This window comes from Leptinotarsa decemlineata, unplaced genomic scaffold, assembly GCF_025532065.1.
Source record: "Leptinotarsa decemlineata unplaced genomic scaffold, Ldec_3_MD MMD2_P_RNA_scaffold_2, whole genome shotgun sequence".
NCBI classification, from domain to species: Eukaryota; Metazoa; Arthropoda; class Insecta; order Coleoptera; family Chrysomelidae; genus Leptinotarsa; species Leptinotarsa decemlineata.
This window is the reverse complement of record NW_027412529.1, coordinates 11,297,668-11,318,130: the sequence shown is the minus strand read 5'-3', so window position 1 is coordinate 11,318,130 and position 20,463 is coordinate 11,297,668. Positions and strand designations below refer to the sequence as shown.

Here is a 20,463-nt window from a genome sequence, read left to right as displayed (position 1 = left end):
GGGCATCTCACATGGAGTTGATGAGAACTAGCCACCGAGATCGTGTGATTTGAGCCTGTTATACTTTTCCCTGTGGGGTCGCAGGTGTAACTATGCGAATGAACCAACAACCACAGCGGTCCCCAAACCCATGAAAAATTAAACGTTTCGAATGCACTCCATCCAGTGAAGCCTTGGCGGGCATTTGAACGATGTTATATTTCACACATAATGGCATCAATACTTCTTTTGAACAAAAAAAAAATTCTGATGATATCTCACACACACTTCATTTTATTTATACAGGGTGTAACTAAATAAGTGTAAAACATTTAAGGAAGTGATTCCTCATCGAAAAAGTATAGGATCTTTCATATAAAGAAATTTCATTGGAGCATCCCTTGTTAAGATACAGCCTCTTGAAGGGGGTACATAAAATTTGTATGACAATTTTTTTCACAAGCACTAAAAAAGTTACAATTTTGAAATTACCCTGGTGTTTTGTACTACCAAAAAGACACTTAGCCAAAAATTTATTTGGTTTACCCCATGATTGTAAGGGGTGCAAAACGCAACCTCTAAAATTTATTTCCAATGTAACTTTTTGTCTTATCATTTGTTTACCATTTAAAAATTTATTTCCAATAGCCTGTTTCATTCTAAACAAAAAATTTCTCTTGTGTTTTCTGCCCAAAACAAACCAATTCGCAGCAAAAAATTATTTCACGAACAACTACAGAGATACATCGTCATAAATGCGAAAATACGAAACTAATCTATCTAGTAGGTCGCTCTTAGCGATAGTGACAACTGAATTGGTATGAAGCTGTTAGTTTGTGAATTATCGAAATTGAATTAATACTAATAGTGTGTTGTTCTGTTCTCAATTTGTTACTTTAATAATTCACTTGTTATTAAAATGGCATACACAAATGAGAAAATGGCTGATATTCATTACGGTTACGGTCTCTCGCAGGGGAATGGGTCAGAAGCTTCTAGAAGATATGCTGAAATGTATCCTCAACGGCAGCATCCTTCTCATAGAATATTTGCTCGACGTCATCAACGATTACGAGAATATGGTTCATTCGACAAAAGAACGCAGGATTGTGGTCGCCATCGAGAAGTACGAACACCATAGCTTGAGGAAGCAGTACTTGATTTGATTTAAGAACAACCTACCACCAGTAGTAGAAAGATTGCTTTCCAGCTGAATGTTGAACATATGACGGTATTTCGAATTTTAAAGGAACAACTCTTTTACCCTTACCATCTGCAACGAGTACAGGCACTGTTTCCGCGAGACTTTCTGAACCGTCTTGAATTTTGCGATTGGATGCTGGAAATGATTAGAAGAAATTGTGACTTCCTGAAGACGATAGAATTCACAGACGAATGTAGTTTTTCTCGGGACAGGATTATTAATTTTCATAATTACCACATAAGGGTTGAAGAAAACCCTCACGTTATTGTCGAAACTAACCATCGATAACAGTTTTCTCTTAACGTGTGGCTCGGAGTTATTGGGGATGATTTAATTGGGCCTCATTTTCTACCTCCATTTTAGTCAAGTAACACGTCATTATTCAACTGGAACATATGCAAATCAGTGGATAGGTCGAGGAGGACCACAGAACTGGCCCGCTCGGCCAGTTCTGGAACATTTACTATGATTTCTACGTGTTGTGTGTTTTGTTATCAATAAATTAGTTTTGTTTATTACCCTTTATTCGTTTAATGCAGGTACTAACTACAAAATAACAATAAATCCAGTTCGCATTTATGACGATGTATCTCTGTAGTGGTTCGTAAAATAATTTTTAGCTGCGAACTGGTTTATTTTGGGCAAAAAACCCAAAAGATATTTTTTGTTTAGAATGAAACAGGCTATCGAAAATGAATTTTTAAATGGTGAACACATGAGAAGACAAAAAGTTACATTGGAAATAAATTTTAGGGGTTGCGTTTTCCACCCCTTACAACCATGAGGTAAACCAAATAAATGACTGGCTAAGTTTCTTTTTGGTAATACAAAACGTCAGGTTAATTTCAATATTGTAACTTTTTCAGTGCTTGTGAAAAAAATTGTTATACAAATTTCATGTACCCCCTTTAAGGGGCTGTATCTTAACAAGGGATGCTCCAATGAAGTTTCTTCATATGAAAGATCCTATCTTTTTTTCGATGAGGAATCACTTCCTCAAATGATTCACACTTATTCAGTTACACCCTGTATTTAAAGATAGGAGCGCTTAATGCAAGACCCTATATTATTATTATTATCATAAATCAAAATCAATATAGATCCTCAAAGAAATAAAAACCTTTTTTTTCTGGTGTCACTTCTGGTCACTCAATTGATTATTAATTTTAAGGTTGGGAAATGCGAAGAAGACAGAGGACCATTCGCCGAAAGTGAAGCAGGTAGAAAATGACATATCACAGGCCGTCAGAGAGGAAGCGGAAACGAGGTCTGTGGATTGTGAAAATGAAGGGTTTGATTGCAACGACTCCGTTAAAAGTTAAAAATAACTGTTATTAACACGGTTTTATTCGTAGACAAAAATATAATAGGCTTTGCAGTCTGATAGTTTCACGTGTACATACCTATATTTTTTCTATATTTTCGAAGACATTGTTCAGAATAGGCGGCTTTGTTCATAGATTTACTTGATAGAAAAATAATGTGAATTTCCATAACATTTCAACTCAACACTTCATTTTTCCACCGTGTTTATGTAAAGAAAGTGCTGGCAAGGTCTCTTCTCAGGAAATATAAAAAATTATTATTTTTATATTTGAATATATTATTTTCATTTGTCTAATTTGAGCAGAATTACAAGTCAGTAAAACTCAAAAGAATTTAATTACTCATCTCTCAAATGCTCAAATCATCATACCAATACCACTAGTTATGGATAATGAGTCATAGATATTATTGAACTTATAACAGTGTAATAGAGGCAAACTTCTCGTTCACCTCGATAATTTATTGAAGCAAAATTGGCTTTTCATCAGTTACTTGTATTTTACAATTTTATCTGACAAAAAAGTAATAAGAATTGCGTAGGTACTCATCTTAAAGTTTCGGAGACCAAAATTGGCCTCCGTCATCAGAAATGAAAAAAGGAAACTTGCATGGAGAATAGAGGTAATTAACGTTACTGCGGTTTCGTCCTATGAGAAACACATTTTCAAAGTTATACATTAAAGTGGAAAAAACATAGTTTCAATTATCTTTTCTTCATTATGATTTCCTACCACGTAGTAACGGCTACATCCATCAATTTATTGAAAGGAAACTTGCAGTTTTTCTTCTCTGATTTACTTCTTTGACAAATGTTAAGCAAGTCTGGGAATGTAAAATATATCAAATATGTTGATTGACTTTTGAAGCATCACCTGTTATTAGTTTGTTGCAATTTTGCCACTCAACAAATAATTCTTCAAAACGGATTGCGAAGTACGATCCATTTTGAAGAGCTATTGGAAATACATTTCTTCCCAAATATAAGAATGTATGTATTCTCAGTCCTCGACTTTACGCCTCTTAGCTTGTGGTTTATTGACTATCATCCTCGTCTTGTTCAATTCAACTCGATGGATACTGTCGTGTTTCAAAAAGTTTTCTAGCAAATTTAATCCCGTTAATTGTCTATTTCGAATGAGATCCTAACAAAGTAACTTATGAATGCATTTTTTCGTTTTTCCTCATGTATTGTTGACCATCTTGTTCAATTTCTATCATGGAGTTTATTGTCTGTTCTGAATGCTTCAAACGTTAAAATATTAATCATGTCATATTTATATGAGATAAACATACAAATCCTCCACTACATATCAAGCCATTAACTACAAATGTCCATACATCAAAAATCCAAAAATTCAGAATGCATGTGATAGATTGATTCCTAATTTGAAATTTTAGGACCATGTGACACCAACTATCAATGATATGGGACGGCTGAAAATTCACAACCGAAGAGTATCCTGCGTGACATCCGGGTCCAGGAAATTATACGAATATGAAAGTTATTGAGTGTCTTTATATAGAAACAGAAGTTAATATCGGACATAGCACTCAAGAAAATGGCAAACCATAGACACGTGTTTCGGGCTTTTGGCCCATCATCAGTATGGTGCAGTCAAGTGTAAGGATGGGCAACACTTGGTTACCAAAAGATAGAAATACGAATGCACGGAGCCACCAGCAGGAGCCAACCGCACATTATATATATATATATATATATATATATATATATATATATATATATATATATATATATATATATATACAGCAAAATGGATTAACGGGGTCTCGCAGTCAAAAAATCAAAAATCAAATCTCTGTTCTACTTTGCCAAGCTTTCGCTTCTAACGAAACGCTTCTTCAGGGCAGTAAAAATGAGTTAAAAACAATAAGTTGAACATATAAACTGACGTCTGTTCCACTATATCATACTTTGTACGATCGAAGCTTCCAGCTCTCAGTTATACTTTTCATTCAGATTATTCGCAGGTGATTCAGCAAACCTCCGTTAAGGAAAATATAGATAGAAGTAAGCCTAGAATGGCTGAGATTGGGATACTCTGTCCAATTCGCACTATCGCGACTCAGTCTGTAATAAATTATTAAATTATAGTTATGAATTGTCCTTTCCTCTTTAGAGAATCTTCCCGAGTGGCTGATGAACTCGATTCAGTTTTCTATACTAAACGAGGTGATCTCAATTCCGTCACCGAGTGGAAACCCGTCCAACAAAAGGTCCATATGAAAGCCGCAGAGATCACTTCACTCCTGCGGCAATACAAGGATAAACCAATGCATTGGGTCTTCAAAAACATTGAAGACATCGGCTCATCAAAGTGCCTGATTTTCGCTTTTCTCATACTAGCTAATGATACTGATGTATGTTTGAAGGTGGTTGACAATGTTTCGTGGTGCATTTCATAAGTTCGGACTTCTATTGGCTAATGTGATATAAATTGATTGAATGCAGAACTAGACACTTTCCTGAAGCACATCAACAACATTAGTTCTTCCATAATTTTCACAATGGCGAAGGAAGTCAACAACGAATTGCCATTCTTAGACGTATTGGTGAAGTGAACCAACACTAAATGGAAAACATTTGTATAACGAAAACCCACTCACACGGGACAGTTTCTGAACCAAGAATCCAACGACCATCAATCGACTAAGAAAGGAATCATCAAGACTCTAGAAGACCGTGCTTTCGAGCTCTATAATACAAAGGAAGGTCTCAAAAAGGAACTAGGCATCATCAAAAATGAACATAGGAAGAATTGGTTCAAGTATAACATGAGAATCTGCTTCAGATATCCATAACAGTCTCACGAAAACCAGGCCACCAAACGCGGACTGCGACTCCAAGAATTGCATTTACCGGATACCCTGCAAGTGCGGAGAATCATACATCGGTGAAACTAAAAGGCCATTGAAAGTTCTCATTGCCGAGCACAAGAAACACACACAGCGAGGAGAAACCAGCAAATCAGGAATAACAGAGCATGTGTGGACTCATCAACATAACATCAAGTGGTCTAAAGCTGAAGTCATCCACAAGGAGAAACACTGGTGAAGGAGAAAATTCAAAGAAGCCGCATAATATGTGTTGTCCAACAACGCATTTAGCCAACCTAGCTTAGAGATACGCAACATATGGAAACCTATAATCAGGCGTGACACGACCTACACCCACCAAACGGTCAGCTCCCGCTAAAATCGATGAAGCGGAGAAAGGGATGAGGTGATAGGTGAAAGCACTTTAATGACCTATGAATAATCAGATCTCGGAGTGATAAGTCCAGCCATCACCCGAAGGCGATTGTGGTTACTAACAATCGAAACGTCGTAAAGTAACTTGGGTTGGAATCTTTTAATTTTAATTTCTTGTTGATATTTCTCAATTTTCATCTCATGTTAATAGTTCAATCTTTATTGTTGCTTGTATTTCATTCTTTTTATTTTTTATAGATTCTTTCAGGGATTTCGAATCAATTTATATCATATTAGACAATGGAAGTCCGAACTAATGAAACGAGACTGACGTAGTTCTTCTTGACCATCAGAGCAAGACGATATTTGTCACGGAGTTTTCAGCTTCTGCGACACGAATATGTTCAGGGAAAAAAGGAAAAAAGGATAAAATATCGAGATTTTTTTGTCTTCGTCGTCTTCGTGTCATGGAATCGTCTTCGAATCTTGAGATAATGTCGGCTTGCCACACTAAGGCAGAAATCTCAGCCAGGCAAATGCAGAAAGCTGTCATTCTTGGCTCACTACGCTTGCTTGGCGTACATGATTCTCGGACCCAATGATCACTTACCCCACATTGTCACGTTGTAGAGAATGGTCATTGATTGGTATTGCTGGCGCGCCCACCCGAAATGATCGGAGCTTCAGGGGATATATAGGGCCTAACCAGCGCAACCTTAGGGAAAAAGAGCTATCATTCAATGTGGTGGAATTTAGCGTGAGCTTCTTTTCACTCAATCACAATTAAATGTTCAATAAGGTGTAGATTACATTAAAAAAATATTTATTGGGTGAAAGTTGAAATTGATTTTGAAATGATAATATGATATCTGAATCTATTGCGATCGTTGTTTACTGAATATATTGTTTTGGTCGACGGTAGGGACAACAGTTTATCTGTCGTGCTAAGAGCATTATTCGCGGTAACGGCATGATGGGATTTATTGAAAATGAATAAAATTATTGATTGGGTGATTGATTTTTTATTAAATCATGAGTGAAACCAGTAAATTTCTTTCTGATGTATCGATATTTGTAGTCAATGGCGTGATAACTATGACCAGAGCTGTGGAGCTGCATCTTATCGGTCATATTTTTGCTTCTATGAAACAACTAGTGAATATTCTTGATTTTTAGGATCGTATTATTAGGAGTTTGTCCATATCTAACCCTTCGATATTACTGTGTCAATTTTGAGGAACAAACACGCTCTCAGTCTGATACGTAAGTCTCAAATTTCTGAATTCTTCGTCAAATAATAAACGGCTTCTCAGCTTACTTCAAAACGCTTTAACTCATGAAATCAAGTAGATAAATGTATCTGACAACCCGATGGTTATCAAAAATAACACAAGCCACTATTAAATATCGTACGAGAAACAACCGAAATTACACACGTGCATGGTGCAAGAGAAATATTTTTTAGATAACATGAAATTATAGCCGTGTGATGGTACGCACATAATATTTTAGCAGAGCCTCAAGTGCAATACAGAGAGAGTGCATCTGACTACAGTCTGGCATGAGATTGAACAGGGTGGACCAATAAAATTGAATCAATTTGACAGAGGCATTCTTGGTACATGAACTCTTAGATAAAAAACTTGATAACTGACAGAGTACGAATTCCGAGTGAAAATGACCAAATATGGGCATGGTTTGGAAATATAGTCAATAACTTATGTATTACAAAGTGATAGAACTATACCTACTTAGTGACTCTATTGGTTCTGAATTATAGAGGATAGAAATGGAAATCATGACCCCAAATGTCAGTGTTTTGTAGTATACGAAAGTTTTCTCTGGTTCACTAATAAAAGTTTACCTGTTTCAATTTGCAATAATGATGTTTCGAATGAGGATGTAGAAGCTGTTTCATAACCTTCTATAATCTGATCGTTTGGATATTTAGGATCTGCAATGTATGCAGTAGTTCTGTTTTCCAATAAGACTGGATTAGAGAAGTTGGTCAATACATAATGTTGACAGTTTTGAGTATAAACATATAAATGTAACTTGTAATAAAGGGGCTTTTGACACTGTTAGCAGATCTCATTAGACCTTTTCTATAACAGAAGCATAGAGCCCAAACAAAATTTTCCACCATGATTCTAATAATGATGATTTTTTTGTCACATTCATCTTGAATATTTCATTTCATTTTAGTAAATGTTTTTTCTGATAGTTTGTGAATCAATTTCATTCTCATATTTCATAATTTTATTATCAATAATGCTCTGAAAAAAATAATGAACTTCTGAAAACTTGACAAATGATTTCAATTCAAAGTTTTTTGCATTGAACCTAAACATAATTTACTGTGTATTCCATCAGTTCGGACTTCCATTGTCTAATATTATATAAATTGATTTGATAACCCTGAAAAAAAATCAAAAAGATTAACCGAAAATAACAATTTTATTAAACAAAAAACTGAAATTACAAAGAAATAACATACAACAACAACCAAACAAATGAAAATTGAAATATTAATGAAAGCTGAGAAAATTGAAAAATTAAAAATATTATTAACGAAAAATGAAAAAATAAAAATTAAAAATTAAAAGATTCCAAACCAAGTTACGTCACGACGTTTCGATTGTTAGTATCCACAATCGTCTTCGGGTGATAACTGAAGGTTTGAAATCTTTTAATTTTGATTTCTTAATTTTTTGTTAATAATATTTTTAATTTTTCAATTTTTTCAACTTTTATTGATATTTCAATTTTCATTTGTTTGATTGTTGTTGTATGTTATTTCTTTGTAATTTCAGTTTTTTGTTTAATAAAATTGTTATTTTCAGTTAATCTTTTTGATTTTTTTTTCAGGGTTATCAAATCAATTTATATTATATTAGACAATGGAAGTCCGAACTGATGAAATACACCACGAAACATTGTCAATCACCTTCAAAAAAATAATTTACTGCAACCTCACGGAAATAATTTCATATATTTCTTGATATTTTCGCATTTCTACCTTATACAGTCACAAAAATAAGTAGATCTAGAATCTGCTCAAGTATTTCAAAGGATAAACGAAAAGTTCAACTCTTGAATCATTGCGTAATATGAACATATGCAAGGAATCGCACGTTGAGATGTGAGACCCCGTCAATCCTCAGCTCGCACAAGTTACGACTTTTGAGGGCTTTTGTTCTTCGGAAAAACAGATTTCAACAGAGATCATTAACATGGAATACTGCTCCCAAAAAACTGTTTAGACACGTATCCATTCTGTATAAACACTATTACAGAAAGCTAAGAGGTAGTGTGTGTTATCTCTCTTGTTAAGACTGCCGATCTTTTTAATTTCGATTGGCTTCCTTATCATTCTGGTTTTCTGGCGCTGAAGAATAATAATATATGTCATATTATCTCTTGGGATGTTCAAGGAATTTCTGTTGGTTCTCTTTTGTTTGTGTTATGCCATTTTTGAATTCTTCCTATTCAATCTGTAACTCCTCTGACGTAGGGCCGGATGGCTATTGTTTTCTTTGTGTTTGTTTCCTCCTTGTTTTTTCTTCTTTCTGTTGAATCGCTTCTTGCATGTCTTTCATTTCTTGATATTTCATTCGATGAAGGCCGAACAAATTTCTCGAAACAATTTAAACCGCCATTGTTGCACGGGCACCACTCTCATAACGATTTTTCTGCAGTGCAAAAGGAGATAAGCTCATAAAATCATCTACCATCAATGAATAATCAATTATATCTGTCAATATTCGATAGCTCCATTATTCATAATCAGGCTTCCGCCCTGTATATCTACGAAATATTGCCAACGAATTTGACAAGAGTAGTAGTAGGCATGTAATTCATTTTGTATTATTTAAGGGCGTTAGCTGAAGCTGAAAATATTTGGAAGTGGAGAACCTGTTTATCCTTTTATTAAAGTTTAAAGACCTTGAGGTCACTCAGGGTTATGTTCACTCGCACGCCACTCACAAATACTTTCGTGGTTCCTATTTAACAATTTGACGCGAGCAAAAAGTGTAATTGTGCAGGAAACGGAGAGATGAGTTTTTGTCTTGAGGGAACGTTGTGGTTAAGCATGGTCGTATCCAGAGTATTAGGGTAACAAAAGTAAAAGCTTCTGATGTAGCGTTATCATAAAGCATTATCCTTAATTAGATGCATTTCGACCAGTACTGCGATTTGAAATCTGAAGAATCGGGACTGAAAGTGATTGCTAATTATTTGAATATTCTCATTTCTCAAATACACAAAAATCACCCTGTACATTCAGGAATTTTTTAATTCATTTCTCTTTTTTCCTAATCAAATAATGTATGTCCTTCATGTCCTCTTTTTGAGCCTATACGACTGTATTTCAAGTGGAAATTACGCTATTGAATTGTATGCGGAGAGATTGGAAGAATTCAACTTCAAACTCAAGTCAATAAAAATATTCTCCGACAGTCAAGCGGCGTTGAAAACTCTTGGCTCCTACCGAGCAATATCTGAATTGGTAGCAAATTGCCAAAAACGACTCTCCTTGATAGGAAGACTTAATAAGTTCTGGCCATACTGGCCTGGACTGGCCTGGAAGGCAATGAGGCTGCTGATTCCCTTGCAAAAAAGGATGCTGCAAGCAGCTTCATCGGACCACAACCTGTCATTAACGTCGCTTTCAGCTTTGTCCAACAAAGATTGAACACCTGGATGGCAAGTAGATTTATGGACTTCTGGCAGAATCTTCCAGGATTGGCTCACTCCAAGGCGTTTATTCACCCTTCGAAGCTTGATACCAAACAGTTGTTGGACTACAGTAGTGATGAACTACGATGTCTAACAGGCCTTCTTACAGGTCACTGTCATATGAATCATCATATGCAGAGACTCGGACTGTTGGAAGACAGTGTGTGTCGCCTCTGCTTGGAAAATGATGAAACAGCAGATCACATACTTTGTGCCTGCCCCGCTGGGGACCCAATCAGGTTTTTAGAGCTCGGCAGAGCCATACTTTCACCATCTAACCTGAAAGACCACTCACCATACAAACCAATTGGCTTTGTTAAGAATCTGGGTTTATTTGGTCGAGTGCGAATAGGTGTGAGCCACAATAAACCTTGCGGGTTGCGGTGGAGGGCCGAATAGACCCACTCACTTTGGACCTAACCCAACCTAACCTAACCTCTTTTTGAGATATTCATATACTTTTTTTAAAAAAGCGGACACTGAACTAAATAAGTTTAATGCAAAACTCCCAGTAGTTACGAAAAATCTGCTAATCCTAATCACACCCACGTAGTGATGCAATCAATGAAAGTTATCATCATGTTTTATTTCAAAATTGTCATACAAGGTTTTCGTCTCATCATGGTATTGTAGTAGTATGGTACTGAACATGAAAGATCCTTCAGACATTCCTTGGGATGCAACCGCAAGTTCTCGAATCTAAACGACACGAAAATGTTGCACTATTCAAAAAAGGGTTGCAAACTCAATTATTTGGAATTCTTGGAAAATCATAAGCATAAAAATTGCGGGTGCAACCTGTGAAATGATCAAATTGATCTAGTTTACTCATCGGTTTTCAAATTAGCGTATCCACATCGTCATATAGGTATAAACAAAATTCAGATACTCAATTCAGCTAAGTACCTTTGTTATTACCTACAGTGATGTTATATATGGACTAATGTAATCAATCAGTTTCAGTTTAATGTATAAGTTTGAAAATGTCCTTATAGGATGAAACTGCAGTGATAGTGGTAAAAAACATAGAAAGTTTCAATTCTCATTCTTCATGGTTACAATGCTGAGCAGTAATTTCATTTTCATCTTTGCAATTACCACTTCTTACGAGCTCTTACGATACTTGAGAAATAACTAATTTTTGCTACCCCTCCCAATGAAAATGTCCGATCTTCGAAGTGATTCAAAGGTGAGCTACGGTCTTCCAAGCCTCTACATCTCTCATAATTTGACACCAAGACGCTGCCACTTCTTTATACTCTCTAGAAGCTTGGTCCAAATTTTATGAGGAACCGAATGCAACCAAATGATCTCTCCACCATAACCTGAAATTGGAAAATGGCTACAATGCTTAGCAGTAATTTCGTATCACCATTTTTTACGAGCTACTTTTTGCCACCTCTCCCAATGAAAATGCCCGATCCTCGAAGTGACTCGACGATAAGGTACGGTCTTCCAAGCCTTCAGATCCCCCATGATTCGATACCAAGACGCTGCCACTTTTCTAGTACTCTCTAGAAGCACGGCCCAAATTTTATGCCCTACCAAATGCAACTGGATGACCTTTCCACTATAGCCTGCATTGATGGTTACAATGGTAAGCGTTCATTTCGTTTTCATCTTTGCAATTACCACTTCATACGAGCCCTTACGATACTTGGAGAGTAACCACTTTTTGCCACCTCTCCTAATGAAAATTTACAATCTTCGTGGTAACTCGAAGGTAGAGTACAATCTTCCACGCCTCCAAATTCCCCATGATATGACTCCAAAACGCTGTCGATTGTAATGTTTTTCAGAAAATATGTTCTTCTGTTAATCAGCTGTCTTACCCTTACAAGCCACAGTCCTCATAAGTTGAAACGAAGATCTAACGAGGTCTTATCTTCTAACAAGCAATTCCTAGCACGAGCCGTACGAAATTCAGTGATACAACGTTCAACATAGCTGTTGACTGAATGAGTAGAACGAACCACTCACGCTTTCCAGCTGGCTACCATCCAATTGTAATAAGACCATACAAATTTCCAATTTGCCGGAGTGACCTGGCTAATTGGTATCGGGTTCATGATTCTCGTTATTTATTTATCACTTCTTTCCAATTCTTTCTGACTCATTTGGAGTGAAACGAACAGTGTCAAAATTTCTGTGTTCTGTTTCAGTTGATATTTCATCACTTCGGACTTCCATTGTCTAATATAATATAAATTGATTTGAAATCCCTGAAAAAAATTAAAAAGATTAACCGAAAATAACAATTTTATCGAACAAAAAAATTGAAATTACACATATTTCTCATATCTCACACATTATAGATATTAAAGAATTTCTAATAAAAAACGGATTTTTCAAAATATGTTCATGAAATCACCTTATTTAACCCTTCATGAATCTACATGACGGCTGCCTCTGTGTTTACTTGGATAAGAAGTGTAATTATGCAGGAAATGATGAGATGGTTTTCTGTCTCAGGGGAATATTGCGGTTATGGTCATCTTCAGTTCGTGAATGCTTTTAATAAAAAACGCTCAAATAATCTGTCGCTAGCAGCCGTTAAAACATTAACACTCAAATTTTTCAATATGGAAAAGTCCTCGACTTGTTATTACCAGCATGTGGGTAATTACTCGTATGCCATATGACATTGATCTTATTGGTACTTCCAATGATTACTTGGTTGAAGACCTATTTGATTCAATTTAAATTCATAGAATTGTCCGAGAATTACCTAACGACATCATATAATAATAAGCTGAAAAGAGGCAACAATTGAAATTTTGAAAAAATCAACAGCATCATTGAATGGAGTACAAAATTCTCTATCGACCAGTATACACCACGACATAGTAGAATAAATATTTATTGAGATATGGAGACACAATAGACATTAAAAAGGACAAAACGTTTCAAAGAACTTAATAGTAAATTTCACTTCTGTGTCGTGGTGTATACTGGTGGATAAAAAATTTTTGACTTCATACATTGATGCTGTTCATTTTTTCCAAATTTCAATTTTGCCTTTTTTCAGTTTATTATATGATGTCTTTAAGCCGATTTTTGGCCAAGTCTACAAATTAGCCATCATACTCCCCAGACCTTTTGCCAGCCGACTATCATTTCTTCAAGCAGTTTGATAACTTCCTCACTGATAGAACATTCGCTACAGGATCGGGCAAAACCGGCTTTCGTTGACTTTATCGAATTCCGACCACACAATTTTCATGCTGGCAAAAGTACACTGATTTAAATGGCGCTTATTTCAGTAATGACTGAGATATTACAGTTCAAAGTAGACATAAAAAAGGATTAACCTTTCAAAATAACCTAATATCATTATATAATTATTAAACAAAAGGTTTAAAATACCCATTCATCCTTCTCATTTCAGTAACAACTGTCTCATACACGTTTTGAGAGTATCACAGATAGAAAGCGAAATTTTCAATGTTACAGTTAAAAACCGTCTCCACAATCAGACTATGGAATAATTCAGAAAATTTCAATATTCAAAAGTCATGATGCTGTAAGAATTATGAGTAAGTGATGATAGAGTCATTGATATTTGACAGATTTTTCAATGAAAATTCAATAAAAATGGTTTTAGAGTGGTCTGTATTTAAGAACGATATAAATATCTAGTGACAACTGAACCTCTTGCCATATTCTTATGATGGCAACTTGATAGAAGATTTGTATACCATCATAATTAAATTGATTAGCAGTTTTGTGTGAATGAAGTTATACCAAAGTATGTGATACAATGTTTTTACTAAACACAAAGCTTTTCATTATTTTATTTGATATTCAATGCAAATATTCTGAGAAATTTATTCAGATCATGTTCCTTTTGTAACACTCACAGTAGTGACAAAATGGTTTAGACTTTCACGGTTTTCAGTGTCATTGCTTTTCGAGTCATCGGACAGCAAGCCATGATGGTTAAACATCTGAAGAAGCTAGCCACTCGCGCCAGCGAAACGTCAGGAAAAAATTCCAAAAATCCACGGCTTTCAAACTCGAAAAGCAATGACACTGACTGACAGTAGTACTCATATCCTGATTTATATTCGTACCGAGTGGTATCTTGGTAACTTGACTAGAGATATTTCACTTTCTCTTTAAAAAAATTACAAAATCGATTCGATCTGCTCAGATTATAAGACGAGGCAATATTATTATTTTATGTTTCAGGATTGCACATTTTGAAGGAGGTGTCTCATAGTAATTGATAATGATTAATAAGTCAGAATAATGTCATGGGAGTAAAAAATGTGTCTAAACTATGTAAAACGATTCAAAAGCATATGAAGTAATACTAACGTAAGTTATTTGATGTTCATGAGGGTCCCACACAAACGTCTTTAAATTCATTCGGGATTAACAAACTTAACATTTGTCAGTTCTACATTGTTTTTATACTCGAGTTACGTAAAGTTTGTATGTTTATCAGAAGAGATTTTCTTAAAAAGAAACGATGTTTCTTTTTAAGAAGGATAAGAAGAAATAAATATAATTATACAACCGATACTTTTTTCAGAACTATAAGTCTTATTTAGGAATGTAAGCTTTCACGGCTGGTGTCAATGTTTTGGTGTGTTTCCGAGTTTTGCCGTGTTCTTCTTTGGTTACAATATCCAAACGTTTCAACTGTGGCACTCATCTTCAGTAGTGTGGTTCAAATACTCTTTCGACGTTTCAACTGACGTAACCAAAGAAGGCCACAACAAACAAAAGCCTAATTGTTTGATCACTGTTCAATGTCAAATCTAACAAAATGTATGTAACATCAGGAAATCATCTAAAAATAAGTTTAATTTAAAATTTATACTTTCACAGACAAAAATTGCAACAGTATACGAAAAAATAAAAGTAGTAAGCTCACTAGCAAAATCGAAAAAAATTATTGGTAACGCCAGTGTCAAAAACATTCTTCACAAATTCTTTTTTTCCGCTTGCAGTTAGTTGGAACAGAACATTTCATAAAATTCATTATCAAAATCAGAAATACTTTATTGTTCTGTAATCATATCAGTGAAGTAAGACATTTAAAAGTTATTTGAGAATAATATTAATGATTTTGATCTTTATAATTAATCAAAATTTTCCAATATGTTATGCTGAGTTTTGTATGGGATTCTCAACATGTATCAATTATTTGTAAATAAAAGATTGATTATTATTAACCGTCCGAAATTATTTTAAAAAAATTGTGAATCGCTCATTTTGTACATAGATATAAAAGCGCAGCCTTGTGTTCAACTTTTGAAGAAGTATTTTTTATTTTATATTCATAAACATCAGAAATATCAAATATCAAAGCGACATGTTGGTCAATGGTAATTTTATTTTCGGCAATTTACATCTCGTTAGTTATCGTTGTAACGTCTGAGAAGATATTTCAATTGAAAATATATTTTCTTTCTTCTCATAGTTAATACTCATAATGAGTATGACTAATATCATTCAGTCAGTAGTGAGGAAGGAATTTTTCACTATGACAATTGGGGCCTATTTGAATTTTCATTAAAATATTTCAATATTTTAGCTCTTCATAGAACAGTTCCAGAGTGTGATCTGAAAATATTAAAAAATGCTATTTCAAAATCAGTCATTTCAAAGCATGAGTGTATCAATTTTTTATGAAAATCATCTATACTATTTAATTATTTCAAAATGAAACAGAATGGAATTATTGATTGTCAATACATACAAGAAAATTAATGTTTTGGAAATTACTATTTTCAGTTTTGCAAAAATGTGTTGGACCACAGAGGGTTGTCAATATTGAGGTCTGAAAACCATTTATTACTTTCAAGAAAAACAATTAAAGACTACACTTTCGACTTATTTTTCTTCATTATCACGTTTGAGTTTTTGAGTTCCATGCGAGTTTATCTATTCATAAAAAAATTGATATTTTCAAATGAAATCTTGAAACATTCATCTCTCAACATACCTACACAATAGGTTTCGGTGAATACCTGCCGAAAAAATCCTGAAATAGACGCCTGAACTCAACTAGATGCCTTCCTGAAACACATCAATAGCATATAAGACCTTCCATCACTTTCACAATGGAGAAGGAAGTCCGCATTCTCAGACGTATTGGTTAAGAGAACCGACCCTAAGTGGGCAACATCTGTATACCGAAAACCCACTCACACGAAACAGTATCTGAACCACGAATCCAACCACCATCAATCGACTAAAAAAAGGATCATCAAGACTCTATTAGACCATGCTTTCGGGCTCTGTAATACGAAGGAATGGCAACGAAATGGCTACTCCAAAGCGATGGTGGAACAGACTTTGGCTAAAAGACAGCAGGAACCTAGCAAGGATGAGAAACCGTCACAACCTTTACTTGCACTTCCCTACATCAGAGGATTATCGGAAAGAATAAGAAAAATTTGATTCATGTACAACATCAGAACCTGCTTCAGATTCGGAAACACTATCCGTAGCAGCCTCATGAAAACCAGGCCACCAAACGCGGACTGCGATTCCAAGAATTGCATTTACCGAATACCATTTGCGTGCGGAAAATCCTATATCGGTGAAACTGAGAGGTCATTGAATGTTCGCATTGCCGAGCACAAGAAACACACACAGCGAGGAGAAACCAGCAAATCCGGAATAGCAGAGCATGTTTGGACTCATCAACACAACATCGAGTGGTCCCAAGCTGAGATCATGCACAGGGAGTAACATTGGTTTAGAAGGAAATTCAAAGAAGCCGCATACATGTTGTCCAACTATGTATTCAGCCAAGCTAGCTCAGATATGGAAACCCATAATCAAGCGAAAAATGGTCAAATCCCGCTATACGGTCATCTCCCACTAAACTGGTGAAGCGGAAAAAGGAAAGCGGAGATAAGTGAAAGTACACGAATGATCCATAAATAGTCATCTATAGAAGGAATTAGTCCAGTCATCACTTGAAGACGATTGTGGATACTAACAATCGAAACGTCGTGAAGTAACTTGGCTTGGAACCCGGTAAATTTTTATTTTTATTTTTATTCTTTCTTCTTCAATTGTTCTATTGCTACTTGTATTTTATTTTACTATTAATTCATTTCAGGTTTTTTTGCTTAATATAATTGTTATTTTCTGCTATTCATTGTTGATTCTTCTTTTTTTATTAGTTCCTTCAGGGATTTCAAATCATTTTATATAATATCAGACAATGGAAGTCCGAACTAGTGAAATTCAACGGAAAAATCTACTTCCCGGCTAATACCACGCTGAACATTGAATTATATCCGACAGACATTTATGCAAGATACCTCACAGAGGTTACTTTTGCAGATGTTTCTTGTCCATCGAGCAGCAGGAACATGCTGGAATCAATCGAGTAAATCACCTACAGACCGGTTTCGAGGTATTACCTCTCATCAGTGCAGGAAAGAACCGACCCAAACGACAGTGTGCCCAGCAATGATTTCAACGTGGCTCGACTGCTTGTATGAAATCTTCGTCTAAGACGAAGATTGTTGAATACTATTCAACAGCTCCATGTCGTGAACAAAGTCCATAGAGGAAAGAAACATCCCATGTACCAATACATTGACAGAAACAAAAATAAGTCAGACAACTTCAAATACAGGAGAGGAGAGATTCAAGATGTCCTTTGAAGGAATTATATTTATTCAAAAAAATTATAAACTTTTAACAGCTACGTAAAAAAACTAAATAATGAAACCTGGCTTCATCAAACCTTCCATATTTCAGCTTAGATATGTAGAAATTTTTTTGTAAGTTGTAGATATTTCTGTGATTGAACTAACTAGTGATGAAACTACTAAATATTCGTAGCGCTAGTTACATTTTCCCAATTGTAATCTTACATACACATGTTAGTCAGTAATGTAAGTAATACCTACTAGCCATAGTAGAAGCATAATGATGGCGAGTCTTCAGAAATAGGTTAGTCAAAATTCTGTAACGTCCTTCAAAGATATCTGATATAAAAGGGAACAAACTGCATGTGTTAAAACTGTTCAGTTGTTTATTTTCGGAGGTATGGAAATATATTTTATGTAATGAATTTTACAATTGATGATATGTTTTGGTTGTTCATGATTGTAAGCTACTTTTAATAAAATAGTATCTACTGACGAATATCTTTTATTTATTTTCAGCTAATTTCTGATCTACGAAATCAGATATGTAACTTATGTTACATATCTTTGTTTCAATACAAAATATTATCAATTCAGGTTCAAAAACAAAGGGATACATGATTAACGAAGTGAATCGCACTCTACCTGACTTTGAAGATCTACGAGGACGAATCATCAACATATATCACGAAATGATACCACTTATGCTACAAAATTCACGTCAACGGTTTCAAGATAACCTGCAATACTGTGATGAAGATCAAAACTACCGAAGTTTCACATTTTTCGAAAATTCTCTGTTGATATTTCACAGCTCCATATTTTCTAAACGATCACAACGATTTTCAAAAGCAAAGAAGCGATGGACAGAGAATGAAAACCACTTTTTAACGAGGTATAACTGCATCCCTACTTCTATTGAATGAGAGTAGGTAGATGACAACCATGTTCAGATAATTGAAGGTTTTACAATGGTTTTTTTGGCTAGAACTTTTCCTTTTTCTTGTCAGTAAGACTTTGAGGTACATTTCTGATGGCTCACCCTGCATAGTGATAATTTTGATAACATACCATGCATAACCACTTTGGCAGACTTGCTTCACCATAACATCTGGTTGGGTTATAGTCCAGACAGAGTAAGTCACTTTCAGAAGGGGTGTATTTCAGGGCGATTTCCTCAGTCTTTTTCTTTGCTGTCTTTCACTATAGCCATCATCTGTTTCGCTCAGAAACACTTGCAGGTATAACTGTGGCACTCCCAAAACAGGAGGCATACGATCACTCGTTTGTATCATAGACGATCATAAATTTCATGCCTCTAGAGAAAAGGCCCAGTAGTTTATTAGGGTGGTGAGTACACGAATGCTATCGGTATAAAATTCGGGATAGACAAATGTTCAACGGTCCATCTCAATTACGGAGAGGATATGCTGCTCGTAGAAGGCAGCATACTCAGCCATATGAATGTCTGAGTGGAACAACGCCAGTTACAAGTTTTAACGACAGTGAATAACTCTTTCCGCGACGAGTATCTGCACAAACGTTGACGGATTCGGTCATCAACACTGTCGGGGAAAAAGAAAGATGTTACCACTAATATGCTTCCCGTTCCTAATTTACTCTACTTATTTGAAGTAGTGAAGTGGACTCAGGAGGAGCTGTATCAAATCGTTGTGAAGACCCGTAAAGATTCCATAGAAGTTTGCATCACCGTTCCAGCCTTGAACTCCACCCAAAAACAAGGAGTCCGTCGATTCTTGAGTTTGGAGTGTCTACATGACAGGACATCACTGAATGGAGCCTGTAAAGTCATCAGGAGTTTGTATCTCTTTCTCTGTATGGTCCGCGACCATAAGAGAGCGGGATTGGAACATTTATCAAGGCAGCTGCTCGTGCAGCTGATGAACTCGGTTTAGATTTCGTCATTCGACGAGGTGTCACGAACTTGTCCCCGACTTGAATCTGAACAGATCACTTCACTCATGTGACAACACAAGCATAAGTCTATACATGGGGTTTTCTTCAAAAACGTTGAAAACCTGGGTTTCCACAGCAACCGAGCTTCGTTTTCCTCAAGTTGAGTGGGCTGAAGTTGGAAACTGAAGGGCTCAGCAAAGCCTGTCATGATGGTGTTTTTTTTATATTTTTCACATAATGGTTTGCTATGCATATTTTTCTGGGATGGTGTTGAAAGTGGAATGTGTAGCATTCCAGGCTTTTATCTATGTAATGTCATGAATACTTCATTTCATATGCTGAATCAATTCTTAGCATTTTCAAAGATTATAATTGGGCAGGTAGTAGCTGAATTACTTTCAAGATTTCAATGTTTTTTTCTCACAAGAAATTGTGGTATCTACCGTCGCCATATCCAATGAT

The 20,463-nt window shown here is 35.4% G+C and overlaps 2 protein-coding genes and 1 long non-coding RNA gene across 3 annotated transcripts in view; 1 reads left to right on the top strand and 2 right to left on the bottom strand.

The window, feature by feature from the left end:
- The window catches only part of LOC141485845 (uncharacterized), a 152,272-nt gene extending 148,205 nt beyond the window's left edge, over positions 1 to 4,067 (top strand). The window contains exon 8 of the mRNA XM_074183395.1: positions 2,355 to 4,067. Coding sequence (XP_074039496.1) covers positions 2,355 to 2,505 — 151 coding nt within the window. The 3' untranslated portion in view covers positions 2,506 to 4,067. The remainder of the gene's footprint in view (positions 1 to 2,354) is intronic.
- Positions 1 to 20,463, bottom strand: part of rdgBbeta (cytoplasmic phosphatidylinositol transfer protein 1) — a 512,064-nt gene that overhangs the window by 317,693 nt on the left and 173,908 nt on the right. The gene's annotated exons all lie outside the window — the stretch shown is intronic.
- Positions 17,639 to 18,107, bottom strand: LOC141485838 (uncharacterized). The gene is made up of 2 exons (XR_012467495.1): positions 17,826 to 18,107; positions 17,639 to 17,776 (listed from the first exon to the last, which is right to left on the bottom strand). It is a non-coding gene; the product is annotated as an uncharacterized lncRNA (long non-coding RNA).